Source organism: Saccharomyces cerevisiae, chromosome XIII (assembly GCF_000146045.2).
Source record: "Saccharomyces cerevisiae S288C chromosome XIII, complete sequence".
NCBI classification, from domain to species: domain Eukaryota; kingdom Fungi; phylum Ascomycota; class Saccharomycetes; order Saccharomycetales; family Saccharomycetaceae; genus Saccharomyces; species Saccharomyces cerevisiae.
In genome coordinates, this window is record NC_001145.3 from 465382 (window position 1) to 490285 (window position 24904).

The following is a 24904-nucleotide window of genomic DNA, read 5'->3' on the forward strand; positions in this document are numbered from 1 at the left end:
GTTATCAGTAATCGAGTCATGTGTACTTTAAAGTTCATATTCTCACGTTTTTCGCAAGATATTAGCCGCCAATAGCAACTCCGAATAATAAGAGCTATATAAAGGCCGTTGAAGCCCACGGAAAGAGAAAGAAAACTAATAGTTATTACAATATAGACCGTTGGTTTTTTCTTTCCCTCCTGGAGCAGCTGCGTATAGTTACTACCTAAGAAGTGGGCTAGAAGTTGGCTAGAAGTGGGCTACTTAATATATATCTTTGGATACATAGAAAGGAACCAGGAAAAAGGAAAATTATTTAGATGGCTTCCATAAGTTTATGATGGTTCAAACGGCAAAAAGCCTTTTGACTATTTTTCTTGGTTGAACTATCTTCTTATTAGGCCTACTACAACAATGCATCGAGCTAGGATAACAACTAGAATACTTTGGTTATGTATTGTATGGGTGTTCAGTGGCAAAATTTGAGAGTTGGGTTATTGATGGTCGGCCTATACAAACGAAAGACCTAGAGCAGCTCACAAGGAAGAAAGTGCTGGACAAACTTCCCTACCTGAAGAGAAAAATATCCGTTTTTTATATAGTTTCTGTAAGTGTGCACAGTGACTTCCTCATTAGAGCGATATAGATAATTTGAGACTTTATTTATTTTTTATTTTTGTTGGTTCTCATATTCAACCTTCCATTTATCTAAGTTGAACCATTAAACATTCCCTTTTTTACTTTGCTAATTTCATCATACCCATTGATCAACTATAAGTGAAACTTGGGAATCTTCCATTATACAAAGGTGAGGTCCCTATTTGTTGCATTTTTCAATTCATTTCCCTGGGAGTTTTTGTTTGTTTTTGCTATATTAACATATCATAACAGCGTATAGAACGTAATTTGAAATATTCAAAACAAAGAAAAGGTAAAGAAATGAGAGACTCTAATCATCGATCATTAACGTCGAACAAGCCTATAGTAACAATAACATCTACTGTCTATGACCGAAGGGCATTGGATATCAACTCTAGTATTCCGTTAATAAACTCCCTAAACTACTTAACATATCTAACCTCTAATTCATCAAAAGTTAGGGAAACGGTAGCTAACGACGGTGCTCTCGAAAGATTAGTCTCAATATTGAGGAGTTGTCATTTAAGTTTGTTTGAGTTGCTGGATTTGGATTTAGAAAATTTTAATGAGCACGAAAACATAAAGGATCTATGGAAGGAGAAAAGACTAGCACTATGCGCTTGGAAATGGACTTTAACATTTCAGTGCTTAGTATTGACAGGTACTAGAGGGACAGAACAAATTCGTAAAAAAGTGGTAATGTCTGGGGTCTTATCTGTGCTGGTCACAGTATTGGATAACTATTTACTATATCATAAAAATTACGACTTCATCAAAGATCAAACAATGACCTTTGACTTCAAAGGGATAACCACGGAGACAATGTATAAATTCATGAGAAAAGATGAGAATGAAACATATCAGCAGTATATAGAGTTCATTACAGGTCAGGATAAATTGAAGTTGTCAACTGACAAAAATTTTCTAAACGAACGATTAGTGGCACCGTCTATGACAATTCCAACTGATTTTAGTGATATATGGGGCCGGTTTGCAGACCTAGCTAGCAATTTTGAACCTGACCAGGAAAGACACGACGACGACATTGATATTGATAGTGAAGTAGAAAGTGAAAATTTTGATGCACATAAGAATTTCTTTTCGCAACCAGACATTAATAGACCTACAATTTCCACTCCACGTGAATTTTTTCTCGGAAGAATTGTCCCCAAACAAGACGACGTTATATGGTCGCTTCAGTTATTAGCTTTTGTTTCGAAGTATACATATATGAAATCAACCCTTCAAAATGTTGAGCTGGTTGAATCCCTATCGTTCAGAAGTATGGCTTACAAAATTAAACAGAGAATCTCAGAAGAGAATGACTTAGAAGAACAAGAAAGAGACGTAACTGTAAAATTGTCTTCATTATATCCTTATTTATCGAAAAATCCTGAAAACAATTCCAAAGTTAAGGCACTAGATACTAGCAAAATGGATCCATTTTTCAAAGAATTAGAAGAACTCTCAAACAGATGTCAACAAGAAGAACAAAATGAAATATGTAATAACCACTGTCCCGTTCTTAATTTGTTTGAGCGCTACCGTGTACCGAAACCTAGCGACGACAATGCCTATGGCAAAGACAAGGAAAGAATTAATTTAAGGAAGAAAATATCTGATAACTTTGAAAGGCGCTGGAGCTACGATAAAATGAAAAAGGAATTAACAAATATTGTTTACAAAAACAAGGTACTAACAAATGTTGTAAACATCTTCCCCTTAGTCGAAAAATATACAGTGAGCGCAGAAAATACACATGATGTTATATATTGGAGTTCTGTCATCATGAGAAATTCATGTCGAAAAAATGAGATCTTAGGTGTGCGTCAGTGTGCCAATTTTTCGTGCGGAAAATGGGAAGATTTTCCAAGACAATTTGCAAAATGTCGTCGATGCAAAAGAACGAAATATTGCTCACGAAAGTGTCAATTAAAAGCATGGGGATATCATAGGTATTGGTGTCACGAAGTTGGATCAAGTCATATGAGATCCACGAATACTACCACAGGTGTCAATACCCCAAATGAGCCTAGTTCTTTAAATGCCACCGCTACTACAGCAGCTGATGTTTCGAATTCTACCAGTACGTTCACTCCTAATATATCCACCACCGTACCTGATGAAATAAGCAATAGGGATGAAAATAGCATACCTGAGTAAAGTACAAGGGGATTTCGATGACCTAGGTTTAACAAGATCATGAAATATTCATTAACGGAGTTTTTTGTTTTCGCTTTTTTTATTTTTTGTTCCTAATTTTTTTTTTTTTTACATTTTATTAGCTATACACTTGGCGCAAGGATATTTTATATACCGGATATAATAGATAATTAAAAGACTACTAATTAAAAATGATGTAATATGGTAATAGGTATGGAAGAATCAGGGAGTTTTCAGAATGTTCTTTGCCCTCTCTTGGGCTTTCTAGTTTTGCACTTTTACTTATTCATCTCCTGTAACCGAAACTGAAATGGGGGGGTTTGGAAAGTTGTACAAAGACATAGCTGTTTTCTTTTTTTTAAATATTGAAGGAACGCTTTCATGTATTTTTTCAAACAATGAGTGATTCTTCTCATTATATTTTTGAATGGTGGAAAAGAAGGACCATTTGAGAATCATCAGGTACATAGCAAAGAAGCTAAAATTTGGCCACAACGTATCACTAAATTCAATGGTGGCATTTTCATGTACTTGCCATAGCATATAGTCTGAGAGCCTCCTATGCCCACTTGTTCTGATTAATAATTCACATTTATTGGAATGGAAACCCATGTACATTTTATTAGTAAATTTTCTTATATTAATCCTTGGTGATTTATTTTCCAAATGGTCTTCAACTGAATCACGAATAGTATGTAACATATCATTTCTTGAAGTGTAAGGAAAACATATAAATAAAGTGAAATCGTCTCCATCCTGTGTGATTTCTTCCACTTTTTTAATTTTTTTTCTCATTTCTGGAGATAGTAAAGATTGATCACCTACTATTCTTATTTTAGATCCGTATAAGGGATCCTTATAGTCCTTGGCTCTTTTTGCGAATTCATCAAGCTTTACCGTAAACAAATTCATTAGCGTATCTACTTCTTCTTTTGGTCTATTAAAATTTTCAATAGAAAATGCATAGGCGGAAACACATTTTACACCCAATCTTTTGCAGATATACAGTAGTGTTAGTAACGTTAACCCACCAGCTTCATGGCCTTTTTTTACTGGTAGCCTTCTTGACTTGGCATATCTCCGGTTACCATCCATGATAAAGGAGACATGTTCAGGCACTGGCCCTACCCTTAATGCTTTTATCAAAATATTCTGAAGATTTACATAAAACCATGAAAACAAGCTTAATGACATAACCCACGCAAATACTCTCTGAAATATACTTTTCACTGCGAAGCACATCTGTTCTTTGGTTTCTACCAAAAGCCTTTTTAGGGCTACAAACTGAATCTGAATAATACTGGGCATTTTCATTATGGTCAACAGAAACGTCCTATGTTTGAAAGGCAGCCTGTTCTTTATAAGTTGATAAATTGAGAAAAGTGCACCAAATCTTAATCTACTCTGTGTGTATTTTTAGGTCCCTTAAATAACAGAAAAAGTATAGCTTTAGCCGCCGAGGTCCACTCAGTTTGGAGTAGTTACCCTTAACAGGCACTCACTCCGTTTTGTTCTTTCGAAGAGATACGTTATAGTATATCGGCAACAAATGATAGGCTCATTGTTAGCGTTCATTAATTATTAGATTAAAATTTATTTAAGTGTATCGTGTTTCTTTACTTTATGTACGAAGATTAATATGCATTTAAAGGTATCATCCACGGAAAAAAAATACTCCATCAGCGTTAGCGGAAGTTATTAACTACTGTACCGCAGTCTACGCAATAATAGTTTCTATCTTGTTGGTCATTAGCACCAGAAAAAGCCTCAAACCTTGAACCGTTACAAACATTGCAACGGATAGGTAAATTCATTGCGCTCGTTGGAGTGGTAGGCCCATGTGCATTGGAGAAAATAGATGACATGCTTTCCCTTGGTGTTCTTGGCTGTGCATTACTGCCGAGTGTTTTTAGTGATGTACTGCTTTTGGGACATATATTAGAGTATCCACGTCCCGTTGCATAGCCTTTTCCAGTATTAGTATACGCCGCTGCCGGTTGGCCAGCCAAGTTTGATTTCGCTCTCGAGTTGAAGCTTCGACTCAAAGAATGCAAAGAATCAGAACTGTTAAACCTTCTCCGAACCTCTCTATTGTATTCTTCTAGTTTGAGTAACACGCGCTTTCTTATAACAGAGGGCATATCTGCTCTAAACACACGAATAGTCCCTACGTTATCAGTACTGATCAATATCGTTCCAATTGCGTCAACGACATCTGGGATAGCACTGGTGGCGGAAGCATTAGAAATTGAGCCTGGTTTAGAATTGTAGCCCAAAGACGACTCTACATCTGACATTATGCCATCGTCGTTACTCCGACTCAAAACATCGAAACTATCGGATGTCTGAAAAAACTCTAGAGATAGCTCGCAGATAACATCGTTAGACAAAGATAATGTTTTCGAAGTTTCTGGCGGTGCAATGCTAACACAAGTAACAGGGGCATTGTGTGCATGAAAAGAAATGTAATCCGTATTTTTGATATAATGATCGTTGCTATGATGAGGCAAGGGAAGTAAGTTAGTAAGTTTTAAATGATGATGTGGTTTTTCTTCGTTATTCTGGCTGGAAGACCTACTCATTGATTTACTAAATATGCTTCTCAAACTTCCGGACCGAGCCAATCCCTTTGGTTTCCTTTTAGGTTCGTCTTGATCATTCTCTCTATCCGAAGACTTTAACCTCCAGCCGTAAACCCAATGGTCATCACTACTATTTACAACGATTGGCTGACCATGCCAGATGGACAATTGTGCCTTGTGTTGGGAAGATCCGCTATGGAAGCCTTTCAATACCTCTAGAAGCTTCCTCTGTTCTAAGTCAAAAATTCTTATCCTCGAATCATTCGATGTAACTACTAAGCGGAAAGAATTGTCCAGTTGAGATCTAAAAGCTTGCAAACCCGTCACACGTGGACCATGACGAATTTTTGAGTCAGTTTCCGTGACCATGACGTGAGCGTTTTGTTCTTGTGTTTGTCTATCAGCTACGTGAAATGAAGAAACTGGAGTGAGACCTCTGGTCATCAGAATATGAACGTATCCATTAAATGTTCCTATTATAGTGTATTTTCCCTCCTCAGGGGATAATGTAACAGATGTTATTAAGTCTTGACAATCGTACTCAAAGCTAACTTCATCATCCAGTATAGACCATAACCTGCATTTGTGATCCAGACAGCCGCTAATGAAAAATCTATCGTCGGTGGGGTGAAATTCCACACAAGTGACAAAATCAGGATGTATGAATGTCTTAAGTGAATTTTTCCTATCGGGATGCCATAGTTTTACTGTCTTATCCATCGATGCTGACAAAATAAAATTATTTTTAGACCAATTTATATCCAGAACATCTTGCACGTGTTCTTTATACAGTCGCAAAGGCGTTGGGTGAAAGACAGGCGCATACAAATTCAATAATTTTTCCTTCTCTTCGTATTTCTCTGTAGCAGAATCCAAAAATTGTTTTTCTTTTGGATTGTTCAATGAACTGACCTGCTGTTTGATCCGCATCGACTTGGCTCGTGCCTCTTTATTTGATTCCGCACTCGAGTCCAATTCGGCTCTTTCAACTGGAGAGCCAATAACTTTCCATATTCTTATTTTACCATCTTTGCTACCAGTGGCCATAAATTTTCCATCGCGGCTAAACTTTGTACTCCATATAGCTTTAGAGGTTGGTTCAGATGATTTGGAAGTGGAGGTAACCGTTTCACCTTCGTAGGCCATTAGTTCTTGCGCGAGAAACAATCTTCTAAATTGTTTCAGGTTTTTCCGACGTTTCAACATTTTAATGTATTTTGGCTCTCTCAAATAGTTTTCAAATTGCTCTGTATCAATGGAATTGAAAGGGTAAAACTCATTGACCCTAAGATTCGAATTTAAAGTATTGCCTCTCTGTAAATGTTCCTTTAGTCTCATAAATGAATCAGTGGCGTTGCCGTTGTTACTATATTTTAATTTGTCATTTGTATTATTAGTTTTTGTCATTCTGAACTTCAATGGCTCGATATCTGCAGAATATTCAAGATTTAGTTTGCTTTTACTTTTACTTTCACCGGAACTGGACTCGCCGTCGAAGCTCTCTTGATGCGACCGACTCTCCTCTTCAGATCCAGTGGTATTCGAGGAATTGCTGAATTCAGAATGTACCTTGCTTATACTTGTTTTATCCTCCGCCATATTCGTCATATTTCTAATTCTCGTACTATATTATACGCCACTACCGTATACAATATGCCAAGAGCTCAGCAACTGCTTTCTATTCTTTTTCTTTGATTGTCTTTGTTCCTCTTTTCCCTCTTTCTTTTCCTCCTCTGTTTAACAAGTTGGAGAGAGTTGCAGTCTTGTTCCCTATACGGTCCAGCTGTGACTTGTACGAACGCGTATTGTATCCCAGGAAGAAATAATGATGTAACTCGCTTACGAAGCTTAAGAAAGGGCAAAAAAAATGTGTCCCCCCTAACTGCGAAAGTGAAAAAAAAAAAAATTAATGCGTTGAATTTACACAGTTCTATGTATAATTAACTGCTACGATAGAAACTGGACAGTAGTAAGAAAGATTGGACTAGGCATCACCCAGACTTTACTTTTTCGGCATACATATCTATTTATATATAGTTTAATACGTAAATACAAATATATATATACTGTAAATTTTAATCATTAAGCTTTTCTTTTTTTTTTGTTCACGCTTTCACCCTGTGAGGCGAATGAGGTTAGCTTTTTCCCTTTACGGGACTAGGTAAGGCTCCCCATGGCTGAGCCCGCGCAAGGAAATCCAGGATCATCCGCGGAAGAAATAAGCTGCTCCCGGCCCAGACTATGTAAGAAAAGTGGCAACAAACAGAAAAGCGAATCTTTCCTTTCAGGCAATGCAAGGGTCCTTTGCCGTTTGGCGAATTCCGGTAACCTCGACTTGCGCCCCGCGGGCTTCGCTTTGACATCCGCGGGTATAAGCGTCCGTCCTTCGGCCGACAACAGGTCGGTCTTTGATCTCAATTCCGTAGATGGAAGAATTCTGATAATGCTGTAAAAGAAATGAATAAGCAACATAAGTCGTGTGAGAGTTGCTAAAAGAAGAGCGCAGCCTCTGCGGACCATTCTATTTTCTGTAGTTCTTCTTGTCCCCGTTAACCACAATAGTAACGGAGTGCGTATCGCAATCTACTTGAACTATCCATTTTTGAAAATTGCAACCTCTTGCGGCTATAGCTATAAATTCCGTCCGGCTCGGCTCGGCTTGCTTCGGCTTGCTTCTAACTAATGCTTCTCCCCTGCGAAGGAGAATCACCCAACTGTTCGTCACCAATGTACGTCCACCCACCAAACTGCTTTTGAATACTTGCACTTAAGTACTCGTCCACTACACTATCGATCGGTTTTTCCTTAGTGAACTCTTGATCAAAATTTGCAGTATCTATTTCACTCTTTACAATTGGCTTGTAAGGCGGAATATAGCCCTTCAAAAGTAGCTTTTTCCATGAGATGTCTTTAAAGAAAGGATGGTTACGAATTTCATCTGTACCGTTAACGCCGAGTCTTCTGCTTGGGTCTCTGCTTAAGAGGCCAATTAATAGGTCTTTTGCCGCAGGGTCAAATCCATCAGGAAATAGTAGCGGTTGCTGCAGAATTTTCTTGTACATAACAGGAACGTTCTCATCATAGTATGGTGGCAGCCCTGTCATCATCTCATACAGTAAGATACCTAATGTCCACCAGTCAACTGTTTTAGTATAGCCCTGCCCCAACAAGATTTCTGGTGCCAAATATTCGGGAGTACCACAGAAAGTGTCTGTTTTGTCATTATCCTTCATGTTCAGCTTGCAAAGCCCAAAATCACACAGTGCAATATGTCCTTGGTAATCCAATAGAATGTTTTCAGGCTTTAGGTCACGATAAATGACGTCAAGTTTGTGTAATGAATCGAGAGCACATAATAGTTCTGCAATATAAAAACGGGAGCGTGCTAGACTGAATCGTCCCTCGTGTTGTAAATGGTAGAACAGTTCACCGCCATTAATGAAAGCTAATACTAGGTACAACTTCTCCGGAGATTGGAATGAGAACTTCAACGGAACAATAAAGGGGCAGTCAACTCTTGCTAGGACAGTCCTCTCCGCTAAAGTATGTGTCACTTCACATTTCGATACAATATATGCTTTTCTCAGAGCCTTCAAAGCGTAAATCTTTTGGGTATCTTTTTTCCTTACTTGCATCACTTTGCCGAACGAACCCTTCCCGATAACCTTCAATAGATCAAAGTCATCAATGGAGAGAGGCTTGTTCTTAGAAGGTTTGTAGTCCACCGTGATATTTAATTTACCATATCCCCTTTCTAAAGAAATCCAATGGTGATTGTATAGTCTTATTTGGGCTGCAGAATCGATTTTTAAATTCAAAGGTAAATGGAAGGAGTCCAAATGGATATCCTGATTTGTATTGATTTTTTTTAAAATCTCCTTCAGTACTTCGTCCTGCTCGCCAATCTCCTGTTGCCAGTTTTTAGAGGGTAAAAGTAGGGATGGAATCCTTGCAAAGACATCGATTTTTAAAAATCGTAATTTTCTTGTTACATCAAATGTCGATATTTTGTTAAACACTGGTTGCTCCATCGTTCCCATATCTGGACTAATAGTAGTAATAGAATTATCAAATTCAATTGTAAAATAAAGTAATGGGCTTGAATTTGTTGACCCAGGTAACAATATAGAGGAAGGAATGAATTTAGTGGCAAAAGCTCTATCTATCAAGCCTTCCCCTGCTGAATCTTGATCCACTCTCTTGTATCGTGGTAGCTGCCGCATTATGGCTGCAACTTCGGAAGCGTCATTGGATGATGAAGTAAGGATGCCGGAACTTAGTAGTTTTTGTAAAATAGTAGAGTTAGAGGTGATAGGGAAGGGAAGAGTAAAATCTTTACCAGAATACACCTTCACTGTCATTAGTCCGGATTCCGAACTCGGTCCCTGCGTCTCAGTAGACGACTGACTAGCTTTCCTTTCGGAAGCCTTAGAATTGTCATTTCCTATCCCCGATGGATTCTTGAAGGATGCATCATTACGTAATTTTGGAGAACTTAAGGAACTTGGGAGAGTCTCATTTGTATTGATCTTTCTTATATGGTGTTCGTGTTCATGATTATGATTCTTCGGGCTACCATCGTGATGTTTTTCTCCATGGTGGAAATGAAACAGGCCATTACCCCACGATTTTTCATTTTCATCTTCACTACTCCCATCATCTTCTTTGGACCTTCCTAACTTAAACTTGGATATTCGCCAGGAATGCATGTTACTATATGTATATTTGTATACGCGATAATTTGACCCAGTTGAACAATTCTGGTTTAGGAGCACTTTGGCTGAATTTTATCATTTTATTTATAAATCTAAGGATGACGGCCATTTTACAGATTTCTCGAGGGAAATATAATAAAAAACTCGGGGTAGGTAATCTGAATTCGGGGATACGCTAATTTGGGAAAAATTCGTGAATTAGATATAATTAGAAACAGCACTTATGAAGAAGATACTGCGATTAACCAAAATATTCTCCTCCTTATGAAAAAAAAAAAAAAAAGACTCAGAAACCTATGCAATCGTTTGCTAATATGTCGAAATATGGATCTATTAAGTATATAAAGTATGTGTTCAAAAAATTGAAATTTTCTTCTTTACCGTTAATATTCATTGAAAAAGGTGAAAATCATTAAGCCATTAGTAAATCATTCGTTTTAAGTACGAACCGTTGGTTCTTCAGTTCCTAAAACTTGTTTAAAGTTCAAGAACTTGATGACCGAGTTAATAATTGGCTTCAAGTATTCTTCAGCTGTCTTTTGGTATTGTGATTTATCATCGCAGTATTTTTCAATGTACAATCTAATGGTAGCACCTGAAGAACCTGTACCTGACAATCTTAGAACGAATCTTGCACCATTGGAAAGCTTGACATATAAACCTTGATGGTCAGAAACAGAACCGTCCAAATCTGTGTATGAAAAATCACCACAATCGGTGACCTTAAGAGACTCATCGGCTGGGAAGGCGGAATTAACAACACCCGATTTGGTAACATATGCTCTCAATTGATCGACAATCTTGTTAGCTTTTTCTGTTTCAACTTTTTCAAAATCATAACGAGTGAAGAAAGTACGGCCGTACTTTGCCCAGAATTCATTCTGTATCGTCTTAATAGAAGCTTCGTTCTCCGGATGATGCTTGTTGTAAATGGCCAAGATGTTCAACCACGCCATAATGGCCCAAACACCGTCCTTTTCCCTTACGTGGTTGGAACCAGTACCAAACGATTCTTCACCACAAATAGATAATTTTTTAGCGTCGAACAAAGCACAGAAAAATTTCCAGCCAGTTGGGACCTCATAACAGTTTAGACCATGGGCCTTGGCAACACGGTCTATGGCTCCTGAGGTAGGGAATGAACGGGCCAGACCATATATACCTTGCTTGGCGAAATATGGGATTTCAGCTGCATATTCGGCAATAATTGCGACGGAGTCACCTGGAGAAACGAAAGATGGGCCGTAACCGTAAATCATATTTCTATCACCATCACCATCGGATGCAGCACCAAACTCAATCTTTTCACGATCTACTCTTTTCACTAACGAACTGGCATAAGTTAAGTTTGGATCTGGATGCATACCACCAAAATCCGGAGAAGGATGCCAGTTTTGTAAAACCTCATCCGCCGGTAAACCAAATTCATCAACGAAAATAGCCTTACCGTATGGTCCAGTTACACCGTTCATACTGTCAAACAGTAACTTCCAATTCTTAGTAGAACGTTGATTATCGATGAATTTCTTGATTAAGTCGAAATCGAAGATTTCCTTCAAGAAGTTGACATAATCTTTTGTAATATCGATAATGTCAACGAGTAATGGACCGTATTTCTTGTTCTTGCCTATCGTACCCAAGTCTAGTTCTGGGAAGTCTTTGATAATCTTATAGCTGGTAAGCTTTTTGGAAATCTCCCAAATAGCATTTGTGACGGATTCAGGAGCAGGACCCCCATTGGATAAGTTATACTTAATACCCATGTCATTTTCTGGACCACCTGGATTATGTGAGGCGGTTAAGATAATACCACCAGTACATTTTTCCTCGTAGGTTCTCATGATGTGAGAAGCGGCTGGCGTAGACAGAAGACCATGCTGGCCAATAACTAACTTTTTAATACCGTTGGCAGCACCGATAGCGGCAATCTTATGAAGAATGACATCATTGTAGTAACGCCCATCACCACCGACAACAAGAGTGGCACCTTTAGAACCCTCTGGAATAGCTTCCATGATCGATTGAATGAAATTTTCTGTGTAGTTAGGTTCGTCTTTAAACACCTTTGTCTTCTTACGCAAACCAGAGGTACCAGGCTTTTGGTCTTCATATGGTTTGGTGGGAACCGTTTCAATTTGAAATGACATGTTATGTTAACTTTTGTTACTTTTTTTACTGAGAAAGATTGGTTGATCTTCTTCTTATTATCCTATTGTTCAAGCAACGCTGAAGAAAGACATGGAACACTATCTTCGAAAATGAAACAATATTAACGGTACCTTTTTATATTTCCCACATTGTTCGGGCGGCAGTCATCCAGATTCTGAAAGAATCAACTATTTCTTTTACACTTTTCAACCCCTGTTTGTTCCTGGAACTGCACATAACAAAAGTATAACGTCCCCTTTCACGTAAGTTCCCCACGAAAAAAGTAGTGCGCGACACCACCCCTTTTCGTGAGCTCCGCGCTTCTCTTCACCGAGCCTAAGTTGGGCCTCTCCCCCCTAGAAAGAACAAGTTGGCCCTGTTGTCCTTAGCTCGCAAGCTCAGGGGCAGCAGCGTGTGTTGAGATTAGAGAACCGCTCGACCTCAACGGATGATAGTATGATTTTAGTACATACAGGGAACGTCCTCTACCCACGTTTTATTGTTGTTGCATTTACTTTTGAACAGCGACAGGGGGGAAGGTGTAAAGGAGGAAAAGCAACCTGCATGGCTAGTGTTCAAAGTTACAAGGTAACAATGCAAATCAGTAGTATGACAATTATTTACCCGCTATTTATTTTTTTTTCTCTTTAACTGTGGTGACGAAAACATAACTCAAAGGATGTTAGACCTTTTTTAATTATTGCTATTGTTTGGACTTCCCCTACTGTGTTGTTCACCGCGCTTCAATAGCGTTTCTAGGTCCGGGATCTTTTCCCTCTCAAGCTCAGTTTTTAGTTCGGAGTCGAGTTTTAATTTGTCTACTTTCTTGATGCCGAGCACTTCAACCAATTTTGTGCTATCAAATTTCTTGTGCGTGTAAGGACTTATTTTGTTTTTCAATGAGTCAGGAAGCTCTGGGATTTCAAATTCCCTGGAATCATTGATCATCAGTTGGTGAATCCATTCCAGTAGCACCTGTTGTTGCCTGTAGACAAAAACCGTGGGTATTCTAAGAGGATCCTTTTTGTTTTCCTCTTGGTCTTTATTTAAAGAGGGAAGTGGGAGAGTGGTGTCTGTTGTTACTTCGCCTATGGGTTGATAGTAGTTGCCTAACGGAATCTCTGGTAGCTCATCTGTATCCATTGAATCTACAAATTGTTCCATAAGCTCATCGATTTGATGCCCGTCTGTTTCCTTTTTCAGCGGTACCCCGGATGTAGTTGTTCGATCCAGAAGTTTTGGAAAATCAGTTACCCTCTCGTCTTCCGCGAATGGTAATCTACACAAGGTAAGGCTCTTAACAAACTTCTTCTCGGAATTAATGTTACTGTGCTCAATTAGAACGGGACACAATGCACACATATTCACTTCACTGTCTTTCTTGCTCACATATCTTGCAACAGCAATTTTTCTATTTTCTAGCATAACATCCACTAGAGCACTGAAAGCCATTAAGTCAGATTGACAGCCAAGTCTTGTGTCGGCGGTAATGAAGGAGGATTCCGACGTCAAAAAGTACCTTGGAAGAGCTTCTCTATTCAAAAATCCTCTTAAATCCAAGCCTGGAAAAGATTCATATACAGTTTGATCGACTAGAACGGACGGTAGCACTACGTAGTCTGCACCATAACGGTATGCCTTCGTTACAGAGTCTTTGGAGATGGTCACGGGAATGTATGACGATCCAGACTGGTCATCTTCACTGACATTTTTCTTATTTCCTTCGTTGTGAATTTCATATTCGATTATGGATTTGACCCCCACATACCTTTCTTTCTTCTGGGAGTCTTCCACCTCAACAGCGGTTTTCCTATTTAAGCCTGAAACTGCTTTCGTAGCAGGAAAAGCCTCTACCTTGATACATAAGCAATTTTCATCTTGCATGCTGCCGCTAGGATTCGATGTTTGTGTTGATAATATATCTGCCCCTAACCTAAGCTCGCCTGAGAATACTCTTACTGGCTTAACGACAGATGTTGCTGGGGAAGTGATTTCAACAAGAAGTTCATTCATATTGTAGATTCTTGAATTCGGTATCGCTTCGACCAACTTTAACCAGTTCGATTTTTTCCTCTCCTCTTGAGTGTCTTTACCGCAATCAATCAAAATGATTCTTGTGCTTAATTCTTCCGTTAGCAGGTCTATTTCTTCATCAGTAATATCCAGATCATCTAAATTGTCTGTAAATACAACAATTTGTTTTAGAATTTTTCTTGCTTGAAATTGTTGTTTAATATCTAATGAGACGACCAACAGACATTGAATCATTGATTGTAAGCCTTCATTCGAACTATCATGACTGTGCTGATCACAATATTGTTTCAGGCGTTTTATAAACCCAATGGTGGCCGTCGTGGTAACAGGAGCCAAAAAGGATTGTATTTGGAACACATTTGGTATTTCCTGGGAATTCTCAGATACGGGACAATTAGCGAGATAACAGCTTATCCAATCTGTTTTTCTACTTTTTTTAGATTTGTTTAATAGAGTGTACTCTAGATATGCCATAGATTTGGAAACATTATTATTTTTCATCATTGATGGTGAAACATCCACGATGAAAGTTGTTGACTCACTTGACATTATTATGGTGTGAGATATATTATTTGTGCATATGTCCTGCACTCTCGTTAATTAGGTTTTCTTCTCTTGATGATGCCCTTTTTTTTTATTCATTTTTTTGCATGACAACAAATGCCCTGACGGACATGCGGTAATCTAGTTGAAAAAATAGTCAAATTGTGTCGACACTGTAAAAAGGTACTTCCGCTAATAGACTACAAACATTACTCCAAGACCAGAAACAGAAATACGTTACAATAGTGTTGTCGAATCCTGGCAATGGTAAATTGTTTTTAACGCCCTCCAACTGCTAATCTTTGGTTGACGGTACATTCATCTATTATAAGAACTAAATATATAGATTAACTAGAAAAGGCCAGATGTCTTAAGTGTATATATTTTGAATGAGAATTATGTATGCAGCATATTTACTTGAATCTTCAAAAAAAGAAGCCCTGTAGGGGGCTCGAACCCCTAACCTTATGATTAAGAGTCATACGCGCTACCGATTGCGCCAACAAGGCTACTTATTGTTATTTACCGTCAGCTTGTATTCTTATATGTTGAGCTGGTTTTTTATCTCAGCTTTTACTTTCTCAAAGTTAATAAAACTATTCTTCTAGAACTTTTTTTCTGGATTTCGGTTGCTGAACTAGTTCAACAAAAATATTTATTTTAAAATTAAACTGGTTCAAGGTCTCATAGTCGATCATTTCCAATCAATCAAAGCAACCCACAAATCCTAGGCTGAATCATGATATCGATGGAAGCAATCAACAATTTTATCAAGACCGCACCAAAGCACGACTATCTGACAGGCGGAGTTCATCATTCTGGTAATGTAGACGTGTTACAATTAAGCGGCAATAAAGAAGATGGTAGTTTAGTATGGAACCATACTTTTGTTGATGTAGACAACAATGTGGTAGCTAAGTTTGAAGACGCTCTCGAAAAACTTGAAAGTTTGCACCGGCGCTCATCCTCATCCACAGGCAATGAAGAACACGCTAACGTTTAACCGAGGGGAGTCACTTCATAATGATGTGAGAAATAAGTGAATATTGTAATAATTGTTGGGACTCCATTGTCAACAAAAGCTATAATGTAGGTATACAGTATATACTAGAAGTTCTCCTCGAGGATCTTGGAATCCACAAAAGGGAGTCGATAAATCTATATAATAAAAATTACTTTATCTTCTTTCGTTTTATACGTTGTCGTTTATTATCCTATTACGTTATCAATCTTCGCATTTCAGCTTTCATTAGATTTGATGACTGTTTCTCAAACTTTATGTCATTTTCTTACACCGCATATGATTATATACTAGAAACATGAATACTACTAAATAGATGATAAATGGAGTTTCATTGCAATGGTGATAATGATTGTGATTTTATTTGTTGGAATAACAATCAACTATCATCCATTCACTGGTATCAATATTACTGGTATATTATCTTATATGGTGTAGGAAGATGGCATAATATTGAGAAACGGCTATCGGATGTGGTAAAAGCTAAAATGCGAAGATTGATAATGTAACAGGATAGTGAACGACAACGCATAAAATGGAAAAAGAGGTAATATCGTTATTATGTAAAATTATTTGTGTCCTTTGTGGACTCTAAGATCCTTGGAAATTTAAATGACCGGAGAATGAGGTCGCTATAATAGTTTCTATACTCATGGAAAATGCAACCGATAAACCATTATAAATCTTCGCGGTTATCTGGCATTGTTATTAACCAAAAAAATGCCGGCCTATTACAAGCTACTGTTCAATAAATATTGTTGTAATGAAGACGGTCCAACTGTACAAATACAGCAAACTGTCATATATAAGGAGTCTTATGTGACAGCACTTGCGTTATTGTCAGCCGGAGTATGTCTTTGTCGCATTCTGGGCTTTTTACTTTCTGCTCAGAAGGAAGTACGAACAAGAAAAAAAAATCACCAATGCTTCCCTTTTCAGTATTAGTTTCATATTTGTTTACGTTCAAACTCGTCGTTTGCGCGATAACCTCTAAAAAAGTCAATTACGTAACTATATCAATCAGAGAATGCAAAAAGCACTATCATAAAAATGTGTCTAGGGGATGTGAGACATGTCAATTATAAGAAGTGATGGTGTCATAGTATATATATCATAAAAGATTATCAAAGTTTCAATCCTTTGTATTTTCTAGTTTAGCGCCAACTTTTGACAAAACCTAAACTTTAGATAATCATCATTCTTACAATTTTTATCTGGATGGCAATAATCTCCTATATAAAGCCCAGATAAACTGTAAAAAGAATCCATCACTATTTGAAAAAAAGTCATCTGGCACGTTTAATTATCAGAGCAGAAATGATGAAGGGTGTTAGCGCCGTCCACTGATGTGCCTGGTAGTCATGATTTACGTATAACTAACACATCATGAGGACGGCGGCGTCACCCCAACGCAAAAGAGTGACTTCCCTGCGCTTTGCCAAAACCCCATACATCGCCATCTGGCTCCTGGCAGGGCGGTTGATGGACATCAGCCGCCTCCCTTAATTGCTAAAGCCTCCACAAGGCACAATTAAGCAATATTTCGGGAAAGTACACCAGTCAGTTTGCGCTTTTATGACTGGGTTCTAAGGTACTAGATGTGAAGTAGTGGTGACAGAATCAGGGAGATAAGAGGGAGCAGGGTGGGGTAATGATGTGCGATAACAATCTTGCTTGGCTAATCACCCCCATATCTTGTAGTGAGTATATAAATAGGAGCCTCCCTTCCTATTGCAACTCCATAAAATTTTTTTTTGTAGCCACTTCTGTAACAAGATAAATAAAACCAACTAATCGAGATATCAAATATGGGTAGTTTTTGGGACGCATTCGCAGTATACGACAAGAAAAAGCACGCAGATCCAAGTGTATATGGAGGAAACCATAACAACACAGGAGACAGTAAAACGCAGGTTATGTTTTCGAAAGAGTACCGTCAACCTAGGACACATCAGCAAGAGAACTTGCAGAGCATGAGAAGATCTTCCATAGGATCACAGGACAGTTCCGATGTTGAGGACGTTAAGGAAGGGAGATTACCCGCAGAAGTAGAAATACCAAAGAATGTTGACATCTCTAACATGTCGCAAGGTGAGTTTTTAAGACTTTACGAAAGTTTGAGGAGGGGGGAACCCGACAATAAAGTAAATAGATAAATGGAGGAGATATTCATAGTGTCTTTTCTTGTGTTGTCTATTTATTCTAACATGATTATATATTTATTATGCTTTTCAGTGTTTCCATTAGTTTTATATGATAGCATCCTTATGTCTTTTTTCATACCTATATAAGCAATAAGAAGTTATGTAAACAGAACTTTGCCACTAATACCATAATTACTGTCTTTTAGTATCATTGTCTGTCAGTCGGCACGGATGAAAGGTGACAAACGCCTAGCCGCCGGAGCCTGCCGGTACCGGCTTGGCTTCAGTTGCTGATCTCGGCGCGGAAAAATCAGCGCCCCACGCCAAAAGGTTCGTATTTTTTCTTTTTTTTTCTAATCTTCCATCTATTCGGTAGCGATGATTCATTTCTCTGAAAAAAAAAAAAAAAAAAAAAAATGAAAAAGAATATTTTTTTGATGAACTTGTATTTCTCTTATCTGGTTGATATATATGCTATCATTTATTTTCTTATCAAGTTTCCAAATTTCTAATCCTTTCTCCACCATCCCTAATTAATAATTCAGATCTACGTCACACCGTAATTTGTATTGTTTTTTTCCTTCATTGTCTAAAACCGAAGAATTCATCAGCCACAGTTACTAGTTCATTTGAAGCGAAATTACACACATTTTCCCTGTTACAATAGAAAGTATTTTACAAAATCTAAACCCTTTGAGCTAAGAGGAGATAAATACAACAGAATCAATTTTCAAATGATCAGACAATCTACGCTAAAAAACTTCGCTATTAAGCGTTGCTTTCAACATATAGCATACCGCAACACACCTGCCATGAGATCAGTAGCTCTCGCGCAGCGCTTTTATAGTTCGTCTTCCCGTTATTACAGTGCGTCTCCATTACCAGCCTCTAAAAGGCCAGAGCCTGCTCCAAGTTTCAATGTTGATCCATTAGAACAGCCCGCTGAACCTTCAAAATTGGCTAAGAAACTACGCGCTGAGCCTGACATGGATACCTCTTTCGTCGGTTTAACTGGTGGTCAAATATTTAACGAAATGATGTCCAGACAAAACGTTGATACTGTATTTGGTTATCCAGGTGGTGCTATCCTACCTGTTTACGATGCCATTCATAACAGTGATAAATTCAACTTCGTTCTTCCAAAACACGAACAAGGTGCCGGTCACATGGCAGAAGGCTACGCCAGAGCTTCTGGTAAACCAGGTGTTGTCTTGGTTACTTCTGGGCCAGGTGCCACCAATGTCGTTACTCCAATGGCAGATGCCTTTGCAGACGGGATTCCAATGGTTGTCTTTACAGGGCAAGTCCCAACTAGTGCTATCGGTACTGATGCTTTCCAAGAGGCTGACGTCGTTGGTATTTCTAGATCTTGTACGAAATGGAATGTCATGGTCAAGTCCGTGGAAGAATTGCCATTGCGTATTAACGAGGCTTTTGAAATTGCCACGAGCGGTAGACCGGGACCAGTCTTGGTCGATTTACCAAAGGATGTTACAGCAGCTATCTTAAGAAATCCAATTCCAACAAAAACAACTCTTCCATCAAACGCACTAAACCAATTAACCAGTCGCGCACAAGATGAATTTGTCATGCAAAGTATCAATAAAGCAGCAGATTTGATCAACTTGGCAAAGAAACCTGTCTTATACGTCGGTGCTGGTATTTTAAACCATGCAGATGGTCCAAGATTACTAAAAGAATTAAGTGACCGTGCTCAAATACCTGTCACCACTACTTTACAAGGTTTAGGTTCATTCGACCAAGAAGATCCAAAATCATTGGATATGCTTGGTATGCACGGTTGTGCTACTGCCAACCTGGCAGTGCAAAATGCCGACTTGATAATTGCAGTTGGTGCTAGATTCGACGACCGTGTCACTGGTAATATTTCTAAATTCGCTCCAGAAGCTCGTCGTGCAGCTGCCGAGGGTAGAGGTGGTATTATTCATTTCGAGGTTAGTCCAAAAAACATAAACAAGGTTGTTCAAACTCAAATAGCAGTGGAAGGTGATGCTACGACCAATCTGGGCAAAATGATGTCAAAGATTTTCCCAGTTAAGGAGAGGTCTGAATGGTTTGCTCAAATAAATAAATGGAAGAAGGAATACCCATACGCTTATATGGAGGAGACTCCAGGATCTAAAATTAAACCACAGACGGTTATAAAGAAACTATCCAAGGTTGCCAACGACACAGGAAGACATGTCATTGTTACAACGGGTGTGGGGCAACATCAAATGTGGGCTGCTCAACACTGGACATGGAGAAATCCACATACTTTCATCACATCAGGTGGTTTAGGTACGATGGGTTACGGTCTCCCTGCCGCCATCGGTGCTCAAGTTGCAAAGCCAGAATCTTTGGTTATTGACATTGATGGTGACGCATCCTTTAACATGACTCTAACGGAATTGAGTTCTGCCGTTCAAGCTGGTACTCCAGTGAAGATTTTGATTTTGAACAATGAAGAGCAAGGTATGGTTACTCAATGGCAATCCCTGTTCTACGAACATCGTTATTCCCACACACATCAATTGAACCCTGATTTCATAAAACTAGCGGAGGCTATGGGTTTAAAAGGTTTAAGAGTCAAGAAGCAAGAGGAATTGGACGCTAAGTTGAAAGAATTCGTTTCTACCAAGGGCCCAGTTTTGCTTGAAGTGGAAGTTGATAAAAAAGTTCCTGTTTTGCCAATGGTGGCAGGTGGTAGCGGTCTAGACGAGTTCATAAATTTTGACCCAGAAGTTGAAAGACAACAGACTGAATTACGTCATAAGCGTACAGGCGGTAAGCACTGAATTTCAAAAACATTTATTTCAAAAGCATTTTCAGTAAAAAATGCAGACTTTATTATTATTTAATCGTGCTTCTTATATATGACATTCTACCAAATCGGTAGTCATGTATATTTTTTTCGTATATACTTTATATATTTTTTTCTAAAAAACTAATGACGGCTAAAATTAAGTCATAGATGAATAATAAGTTCAATTCAAGTGAGTTGGTAGTATTTGATAAATCTAAAGTGGATACGTAGCATATGTATTCAAATGGTGTGTTTTAACTCGTCGGACACGACTTCTTTCTCGTTTTGTCAATCATCAAAAATATTTCTCGAAAAGGGGCCGTCAAAAATTGCAAGCTTGGAAAATACAAACTGGACTATGTATTTAAAGGTTATAGTTTATAATAAAGCATAAGAACAGTGGCCAATACGAATTTAACCGCTTTATAGAAATGGCTATCTTAAAAAGAGGAGCTAGAAAAAAGGTACATCAGGAGCCAGCTAAACGCTCTGCGAATATCAAGAAAGCTACTTTTGATTCCTCGAAGAAGAAAGAAGTTGGTGTGTCTGATCTGACGCTTCTTTCTAAAATCTCCGACGAAGCCATAAATGAAAACTTGAAGAAGAGATTTTTGAATGCTACAATCTACACTTATATAGGTCATGTGTTAATTAGTGTCAATCCATTCCGAGACCTCGGAATCTATACTGATGCTGTTATGAATGAATACAAAGGTAAGAATAGATTGGAAGTTCCACCCCATGTATTTGCAATTGCAGAGTCTATGTACTACAACATGAAATCATATAATGAAAATCAGTGTGTTATTATTTCAGGTGAATCAGGTGCCGGTAAAACTGAAGCAGCTAAAAGAATTATGCAATATATTGCGGCTGCTTCTAGCACACATACGGAGTCAATTGGAAAGATTAAAGACATGGTTTTAGCCACTAATCCATTGTTGGAATCTTTTGGCTGTGCAAAGACTCTAAGAAATAACAACTCTTCTAGACATGGGAAATATCTAGAAATAAAATTCAATAACCAGTTTGAACCATGTGCTGGTAATATCACAAACTATTTATTGGAGAAGCAGAGAGTTGTGAGTCAAATTAAGAATGAAAGAAATTTCCATATATTCTATCAGTTCACGAAAGGTGCTTCCGATGCTTATAGGCAAACATTTGGGGTCCAAAAACCGGAACAATATGTGTACACAGCTGCTGCGGGTTGCATATCTGCTGAGACAATTGATGATTTGCAAGATTATCAAGAGACATTAAAAGCTATGAGAGTTATTGGTCTCGGTCAAGAAGAACAAGACCAAATTTTCAGGATGTTAGCTGCAATTCTTTGGATTGGTAATGTTTCCTTTATAGAAAATGAGGAGGGGAATGCGCAAGTTAGGGACACCTCAGTAACCGATTTTGTTGCTTACTTGTTACAAATAGATAGCCAATTGCTGATTAAATCACTTGTGGAAAGAATTATGGAAACCAATCATGGTATGAAAAGAGGGTCAGTGTATCATGTTCCATTGAATATTGTCCAAGCAGATGCGGTTAGAGATGCTTTGGCAAAGGCTATTTACAATAACTTATTTGACTGGATTGTGAGTAGGGTTAACAAATCTCTGCAGGCTTTTCCAGGCGCTGAAAAATCCATTGGTATTCTTGATATTTACGGCTTTGAAATTTTTGAACATAACTCTTTTGAGCAGATTTGTATCAATTATGTTAATGAAAAGTTACAACAAATCTTTATTCAATTGACATTGAAATCTGAGCAAGAAACTTACGAGAGAGAAAAAATCCAATGGACCCCAATTAAATACTTTGATAACAAGGTTGTGTGTGATTTGATTGAGGCAAGAAGACCACCTGGTATATTTGCAGCAATGAATGATTCTGTTGCAACTGCACACGCGGATTCAAATGCTGCTGATCAGGCTTTTGCTCAGCGTTTGAACTTGTTCACAACAAATCCACATTTTGACTTGAGATCTAACAAGTTTGTTATTAAGCATTATGCCGGTGATGTCACATACGATATTGACGGTATTACAGATAAAAATAAGGATCAATTACAAAAGGATCTGGTAGAATTAATTGGTACCACTACCAATACATTTTTAGCCACCATTTTCCCGGATACTGTAGACAGAGAATCAAAAAGAAGGCCACCTACAGCAGGCGACAAAATTATAAAGAGTGCAAATGATTTGGTTGAAACTTTATCAAAAGCACAACCTTCATATATCAGAACAATTAAACCAAACGAAACCAAATCTCCTAACGATTATGACGATCGGCAAGTTCTACACCAGATTAAGTATCTAGGTCTGCAAGAAAACGTGCGTATCAGAAGAGCAGGTTTTGCATATAGACAAGTGTTTGAGAAGTTCGTGGAAAGATTTTATTTATTATCTCCACACTGTTCTTACGCTGGTGACTATACATGGCAAGGTGATACCTTAGATGCTGTTAAGTATATATTGCAAGATTCCTCTATCCCACAGCAGGAGTACCAATTGGGTGTCACAAGTGTTTTCATCAAAACACCTGAAACATTATTTGCTTTGGAGCATATGAGAGATAGATACTGGCACAATATGGCTGCCAGAATCCAACGTGCTTGGAGGAGATTTTTGCAAAGAAGAATTGATGCGGCCACTAAGATCCAGCGCACCATCAGGGAGAGGAAGGAAGGTAATAAGTATGAGAAGCTCCGGGATTATGGTACGAAGGTTTTGGGTGGAAGAAAAGAAAGAAGGTCTATGTCCTTATTAGGTTACAGAGCCTTCATGGGTGATTATCTATCATGCAACGAGTCCAAATCGAAGGGCGCTTATATCAAAAGACAAGTGAGCATTAAAGAGAAGGTCATCTTTTCCATACATGGTGAGGCCTTGCATACAAAATTTGGCCGTTCTGCACAAAGATTGAAAAAAACTTTCCTATTAACTCCAACTACATTGTACATTGTTGGTCAGACTTTGGTCCAAAATGCTATGACCTATACTCAGGATTATAAAATCGATGTGCGAAACATTCAAGCGGTTAGTTTAACCAATTTACAGGATGATTGGGTCGCCATTAAGTTGGCTAGCTCAGGTCAACCTGACCCCTTAATCAACACATATTTCAAAACAGAACTCATAACGCATCTGAAAAGGCTTAACGACAAAATTCAAATTAAAATAGGCTCGGCGATAGAGTACCAAAAGAAACCTGGAAAGTTGCATTCAGTGAAATGTCAAATCAATGAATCTGCACCAAAATATGGCGACATATATAAATCCAGTACAATATCAGTTCGTCGTGGTAACCCACCTAATTCTCAAGTGCACAAAAAACCGAGAAAAAAGAGTTCAATCTCTTCAGGATATCATGCTAGTTCCTCGCAAGCAACGAGGAGGCCAGTTTCGATTGCTGCAGCCCAGCATGTTCCCACCGCCCCGGCTTCTAGGCATTCTAAAAAGCCTGCCCCTCCACCACCAGGAATGCAGAACAAAGCTGCTACAAGAAGATCTGTTCCTAATCCTGCTTCCACTCTCACTGCATCCCAAAGTAATGCCCGTCCTTCTCCCCCTACTGCTGCCACTCGTGCTACACCCGCTGCTACACCCGCTGCTGCCGCAATGGGCTCTGGTAGACAGGCAAATATCCCTCCACCACCTCCTCCACCCCCACCCTCTTCAAAGCCAAAAGAACCCATGTTTGAAGCGGCTTACGATTTTCCTGGTTCAGGATCACCATCTGAGTTACCTTTAAAGAAAGGAGACGTAATTTACATTACAAGAGAAGAACCAAGCGGTTGGTCTCTCGGGAAACTTCTGGATGGCTCTAAGGAAGGTTGGGTGCCAACAGCTTACATGAAACCACATTCCGGAAATAATAATATCCCTACTCCTCCTCAAAACAGGGATGTTCCTAAACCCGTTCTGAATTCTGTACAACATGATAACACCTCTGCAAACGTTATTCCAGCTGCAGCCCAAGCAAGTTTGGGTGATGGTTTGGCGAATGCGCTTGCTGCTAGGGCCAATAAAATGAGATTAGAGAGTGATGACGAGGAGGCTAACGAAGATGAAGAGGAAGATGATTGGTAATCAAAATGTATTTAGCGAGTATATACTCTATACGAGCAA

At 38.6% G+C, this 24904-nt stretch overlaps 12 protein-coding genes and 1 non-coding gene across 13 annotated transcripts, besides 4 other annotated features; 6 read left to right on the forward strand and 7 right to left on the reverse strand.

Moving 5' to 3' along the window:
- Positions 1-918: 918 nt before the first annotated feature.
- On the forward strand, positions 919-2781 carry MUB1 (MYND-type zinc finger protein MUB1; the record flags this gene model as incomplete). The annotated part of the gene is made up of 1 exon (NM_001182600.1): positions 919-2781. The coding sequence occupies one exon, from the start codon at positions 919-921 to the stop codon at positions 2779-2781; it is 1863 nt and encodes a 620-aa protein (NP_013818.1).
- A 16-nt stretch (positions 2782-2797) lies between these two features.
- Positions 2798-3088: an origin of replication (ARS1316; Autonomously Replicating Sequence).
- Positions 3064-4095, reverse strand: SRT1 (ditrans,polycis-polyprenyl diphosphate synthase; the record flags this gene model as incomplete). Its single annotated transcript, NM_001182601.1, has 1 exon — positions 3064-4095. The coding sequence occupies one exon, from the start codon at positions 4093-4095 to the stop codon at positions 3064-3066; it is 1032 nt and encodes a 343-aa protein (NP_013819.1).
- A 371-nt stretch (positions 4096-4466) lies between these two features.
- LAF1 (Laf1p) lies at positions 4467-6971 on the reverse strand (the record flags this gene model as incomplete). The annotated part of the gene is made up of 1 exon (NM_001182602.1): positions 4467-6971. One exon carries the CDS (start codon positions 6969-6971, stop codon positions 4467-4469), a length of 2505 nt encoding a protein of 834 aa, NP_013820.1.
- A 549-nt stretch (positions 6972-7520) lies between these two features.
- On the reverse strand, positions 7521-7883 carry YMR103C (uncharacterized protein; the record flags this gene model as incomplete). Its single annotated transcript, NM_001348866.1, has 1 exon — positions 7521-7883. The coding sequence occupies one exon, from the start codon at positions 7881-7883 to the stop codon at positions 7521-7523; it is 363 nt and encodes a 120-aa protein (NP_001335806.1).
- A 155-nt stretch (positions 7884-8038) lies between these two features.
- Positions 8039-10072, reverse strand: YPK2 (putative protein kinase YPK2; the record flags this gene model as incomplete). Its single annotated transcript, NM_001182604.1, has 1 exon — positions 8039-10072. One exon carries the CDS (start codon positions 10070-10072, stop codon positions 8039-8041), a length of 2034 nt encoding a protein of 677 aa, NP_013822.1.
- A 443-nt stretch (positions 10073-10515) lies between these two features.
- PGM2 (phosphoglucomutase PGM2) lies at positions 10516-12225 on the reverse strand (the record flags this gene model as incomplete). The annotated part of the gene is made up of 1 exon (NM_001182605.1): positions 10516-12225. One exon carries the CDS (start codon positions 12223-12225, stop codon positions 10516-10518), a length of 1710 nt encoding a protein of 569 aa, NP_013823.1.
- Positions 12225-12920: an origin of replication (ARS1317; Putative replication origin; identified in multiple array studies, not yet confirmed by plasmid-based assay).
- On the forward strand, positions 12683-12877 carry YMR105W-A (uncharacterized protein; the record flags this gene model as incomplete). Its single annotated transcript, NM_001184614.1, has 1 exon — positions 12683-12877. The coding sequence occupies one exon, from the start codon at positions 12683-12685 to the stop codon at positions 12875-12877; it is 195 nt and encodes a 64-aa protein (NP_878142.1).
- Positions 12920-14809, reverse strand: YKU80 (ATP-dependent DNA helicase YKU80; the record flags this gene model as incomplete). The annotated part of the gene is made up of 1 exon (NM_001182606.1): positions 12920-14809. The coding sequence occupies one exon, from the start codon at positions 14807-14809 to the stop codon at positions 12920-12922; it is 1890 nt and encodes a 629-aa protein (NP_013824.1).
- Positions 14810-15239: 430 nt separating this feature from the next.
- Positions 15240-15312, reverse strand: YNCM0025C. Its single transcript has one exon. It is a non-coding gene; the product is annotated as a tRNA-Lys (tRNA).
- Positions 15313-15542: 230 nt separating this feature from the next.
- On the forward strand, positions 15543-15806 carry YMR106W-A (uncharacterized protein; the record flags this gene model as incomplete). The annotated part of the gene is made up of 1 exon (NM_001431141.1): positions 15543-15806. The coding sequence occupies one exon, from the start codon at positions 15543-15545 to the stop codon at positions 15804-15806; it is 264 nt and encodes an 87-aa protein (NP_001418070.1).
- Positions 15807-15832: 26 nt separating this feature from the next.
- Positions 15833-16166: a long terminal repeat (Ty1 LTR).
- Positions 16167-16189: 23 nt separating this feature from the next.
- Positions 16190-16427: a long terminal repeat (Ty1 LTR).
- A 1205-nt stretch (positions 16428-17632) lies between these two features.
- On the forward strand, positions 17633-17980 carry SPG4 (Spg4p; the record flags this gene model as incomplete). Its single annotated transcript, NM_001182607.1, has 1 exon — positions 17633-17980. One exon carries the CDS (start codon positions 17633-17635, stop codon positions 17978-17980), a length of 348 nt encoding a protein of 115 aa, NP_013825.1.
- Positions 17981-18702: 722 nt separating this feature from the next.
- Positions 18703-20766, forward strand: ILV2 (acetolactate synthase catalytic subunit; the record flags this gene model as incomplete). Its single annotated transcript, NM_001182608.1, has 1 exon — positions 18703-20766. One exon carries the CDS (start codon positions 18703-18705, stop codon positions 20764-20766), a length of 2064 nt encoding a protein of 687 aa, NP_013826.1.
- Positions 20767-21205: 439 nt separating this feature from the next.
- Positions 21206-24865, forward strand: MYO5 (myosin 5; the record flags this gene model as incomplete). Its single annotated transcript, NM_001182609.1, has 1 exon — positions 21206-24865. One exon carries the CDS (start codon positions 21206-21208, stop codon positions 24863-24865), a length of 3660 nt encoding a protein of 1219 aa, NP_013827.1.
- Between the last annotated feature and the right edge of the window lie 39 nt (positions 24866-24904).